This window comes from Rhinoderma darwinii, chromosome 8 (genome assembly GCF_050947455.1).
Source record: "Rhinoderma darwinii isolate aRhiDar2 chromosome 8, aRhiDar2.hap1, whole genome shotgun sequence".
Taxonomy (NCBI): domain Eukaryota; kingdom Metazoa; phylum Chordata; class Amphibia; order Anura; family Rhinodermatidae; genus Rhinoderma; species Rhinoderma darwinii.
The window spans coordinates 108,764,899-108,768,783 of NC_134694.1; the positions used below are offsets into that span (position 1 = coordinate 108,764,899).

Consider the following 3,885-nt stretch of genomic DNA (forward strand, 5'->3'; position numbering starts at 1 on the left):
TCCAGGCAACCCCTTTAAATGTTGATGCTGTTGATGTTCGTCCTACATGCATTTTTTTACGTGCATTGAGTAATATGATGCAACTTTTTTTAATTATTTAAATGTTGGACATTTTCACCCTCTCATTGTTATCTTAGTGATACATAAGTTCTGTACAGCTGCACCTATAAATAATGCTATAAATATCTTGCACTTCTACATTGTTGCATGTGCCCTATTGTACCTTTTTGTAATATTTTTTATGCTGTTGCTGCAAAAAGTTTTGACTTTTCTCTAAATTCTTTAGATCAAGTCAGCCTAAGCTGGAATCTTAAAGACAGGCCACCAAAGTATTTTACAAGGTGCTAACAGTGTTCATTTAGAGTGTACCCAGAATTAATTAGTCCAGGGCCTCGAGAGGAGTCCTTTTTGTCACCGTCTTGTATCAGCATAGGAGTTACTCTGAACACAATGACATGCCTGTTCAGGAGAAGAAATGACGCTCCCTCCTTTGTCGACACTCCCTCCCCTCCATACTACTCATCGTGTCACACACCTACACTCCTAGTCTCCTCTCTGGGAAGGAGGAGCAGCACCTTAAAAACACCTGGAAGGAGAGAGAGAGCAGACGGAAAAATGAGCGACTGCTCACAGCAAGACGGGGGAGTTGGGAGCCCAGGTGGAGATGACCTGAGGGTAGATTCCGAGGGCTCAGTGGGAGAGTCCCCGGCTTCTGTTGTAGGAGAATCCAAGTTGGCCGAGATGAGTCAATTTAAAGAAGACTCAGGAGTTGGTTTTATTAAAGAAGGAAAAAAGAAAAAGAAAAAAGAGAAAAAGGCGGAGATTACAACACAGAAACCGAAGACAGACAGTAACTCTGCCCTGACAGAAGGTACAGAGACACTCAAGAAAGTGGGTCACAAGGAAGGAGACCAGAAAGAGAACCAACAAAAAGCATTACATGAAAGTGACACTCAGGAACATGGAAAAATTAAAGAGACAGCCAAGACAGATGTAAAACTAGAAGAACAGAAAGAGACTTCTCATGAGAAAGATGAGGGCAAAACAAAACCTAACAAAGAAAGGAAACACAAAGGGACACCTGAGGAGCTGGAAGCAACTAAACAGGTGGAAATGAATAAGAAAGCAGCTGAGAAACAGGACAGTAATGAGACTGCTCAGGAACACAAGTCTGAAGTGGAAACTCAGGAGCAAGAGAAGCCCAAACTTACTGATCAGGAAGAGGAGAATCCCAAAATGTCAGTTCATGAACAGGGGAATCCCAAAGTGATATCTCCGGAACAGGAGAAGCCCAAAGTGACAGCTTATGAGCAAGAAAAGCCACAAGTGGCAGCTCAGAAACAAGAGAAGGTTATAGTGACAGCAGAACAACAAAAGTCTGCAGTGACTGCTCAGGATCAGAAGCCCAGAATGACATCTCTGGAACAAGAAAAGCCAAAAGTGACTGCTCAGGAGACAGAAAAGTCTAAAGTGACAGCTCAGGAGACAGAAAAGTCTAAAGTGACAGCTCCGGAACAAGGGAAGCCTATAGTGACAGCGATGGAACAAGAGAAGCCTAAAGTGACAGCTCTAGAACAAGAGAAGCCTAAAATGACAGCTCCGGAACAAGGGAAGTCTATAGTGACAACTCAGGAACAAGAGAAGCCTAAAGTGACAGCTCCGGAACAAGGGAAGTCTATAGTGACAACTCAGGAACAAGAGAAGCCTAAAGTGACTGCTCAGGAGACAGAAAAGTCTAAAGTGACAGCTCCGGAACAAGGGAAGCCTATAGTGACAGCGATGGAACAAGAGAAGTCTAAAGTGACAGCTCAGGAACAAGAGAAGCCTAAAGTGACTGCTCAGGAGACAGAAAAGTCTAAAGTGACAGCTCCGGAACAAGGGAAGCCTATAGTGACAGCGATGGAACAAGAGAAGCCTAAAGTGACAGCTGTGGAACAAGGGAAGTCTATAGTGACAGCGATGGAACAAGAGAAGCCTAATGAACAAGAGAAGGCCAAAACGACTGCTCTGGAATTTGGCAAACCCAAAGTGACATTTAAGGAACAAGAGGAACCTAAAGCAAAAGCTCAGGAACAGGAGAAGACTATAGGGACAATTCAGGAGCTAGAGAAGCCCAAAATGACAACTCCTGAACCGGAGAAGCCCAAAATGTCATCTCAGGAACATGGGGAACCTAAAACAATATCTCAGGAACAGGAGAAGTCTATAGGGACAATTCAGGAACAAGAGAAACCTAAAATCACAACTCCTGAACTAGAGAAGCCCAAAGTGACATCTCAGAAACAAGAGGAACCTAAAGCGACATTTGAGAAACAGGAGAAGTCTATAGAAACAACTCAAGAACAAGAGAAGCCAAAAATTACAACTACTGAAATAGTGAAGCCCAAAGTGACATTTCAGGAACAAGAGGAACTTAAAGCGACATCTCAGGAACAGGAGCAGTCTATAGGGACAACTCAGGAACAAGAGAAACCTAAAATGACAACTCCTGAACTTGAGAAGCCCAAAGTGACATGCCAAGAACAGGAGAAGCCTAAAGTGACATCTCAGGAACAAGAGAAGACCAAACAAACAGTTCAAGAATTAGAGGAGTCTATAATGCCAGTTCAGGAACAAGAAAAACCCAACATGACAGCCCTTGAACAGGAAAAGCACAAAGAGACAATTCAGGGAATAAAACCGCCCAAATGGAAAGTTTCAAACACAGAGACACATGGAGACAAAGTTCCGAACATTGCAGGTTTTGCTCCACTGTTGGAGAAGGAACCAGAGACTGTTCAGGGGTGGTTGGAATTGTGTGATAAGGAGTGGGGTCTCAAGGAGAGGGCAGTTGCCCTCCCGAACAATGCAGACTGGAAGGATCTCTATAAGAAGAAACCTTTTGGAAGGAACTTCTTGAAAAACCCAAATCCAGAAGGTATGATCTGTTCTATTCACCTACCAGTTCCCTTCTGTATGTAAGGAATGCATAGAGTATCTTGTTTTACTGTTGAATATAATGTGTCCTCCTAATTTAACTAACATCTGTTAGACAAAGCAAAAAGATCCCTACCTGGTGGTTACCCCCTTCCTTGTTTGCTAATATTGCAGGGGAGAGCCCTGGACAGGTTTACACCACGCATGCCCTGGGCTGTGCCCGTCTCCACGGCACATACAGAAGCTGCTTGGACTGCCTTTCATGATATATATATACATACAGGCCTGGAATATTACTATTAACCTAGATTTTGCAAAAACATTGTATCTCAAGAGAGTCATGGTATAGTTGATGTATTATTGCGGTGATAGAAGTTCTCCCTTGGCCTTCCAGCCGTGGCCTCTTTGCTTTTCTTGTCCTCTCACAGCAGGACAAGCTCTAACCTGTATATTCATGTATATATTATCTCACTAGGTCTCTCCACCACAATGCCTCCTACACAAGAAGAATTTGACCCACCCCCGGTGAAGAAGCCCCTGGAGACATTAGGTTTGTGACAAGAAGCCATAATATACTCTTCTACTATGCTGCAAGTTTCTACCTGTGTGATATAGTTCCTCGTTTTCCAGCTCACACCCAGTGGATCTCTCCCTTCATTTCCGTGTTTTCCTTGCTCATACACATTAGAGTTTGTGGATAGATTTGGTTGTTTTTGGCCATCTCTGCCTACAATGTCATGTCTATGTCCCACCTGCCATCCAAACTCAGGACAAGTGATGATTGGCCTATTGTTTTTTTTTTTGTTTTTTTGCCGGAAATAGGCAGAGTCAGGGGATAAGTGACCAGGACTTGATCATACTCCCTCCATAGACTTCAGCCAAGCATATGAATGGAGTCATTTACCAAAAGAAAATGTGGTTAGCAGATACCAAGCATGTCCGGACAGGCTTCATGTATCTACAGGAGCA

General features: G+C 43.4%; 1 protein-coding gene across 1 annotated transcript in view; it reads left to right on the forward strand.

Moving 5' to 3' along the window:
- Positions 1-524: 524 nt before the first annotated feature.
- LOC142659811 (uncharacterized) overlaps positions 525-3,885 on the forward strand; it is a 14,707-nt gene continuing 11,346 nt past the window's right edge. Inside the window, exons 1-2 of the mRNA XM_075836291.1 lie at positions 525-2,917; positions 3,392-3,466. Coding sequence (XP_075692406.1) covers positions 616-2,917; positions 3,392-3,466 — 2,377 coding nt within the window. The 5' untranslated portion in view covers positions 525-615. The remainder of the gene's footprint in view (positions 2,918-3,391; positions 3,467-3,885) is intronic.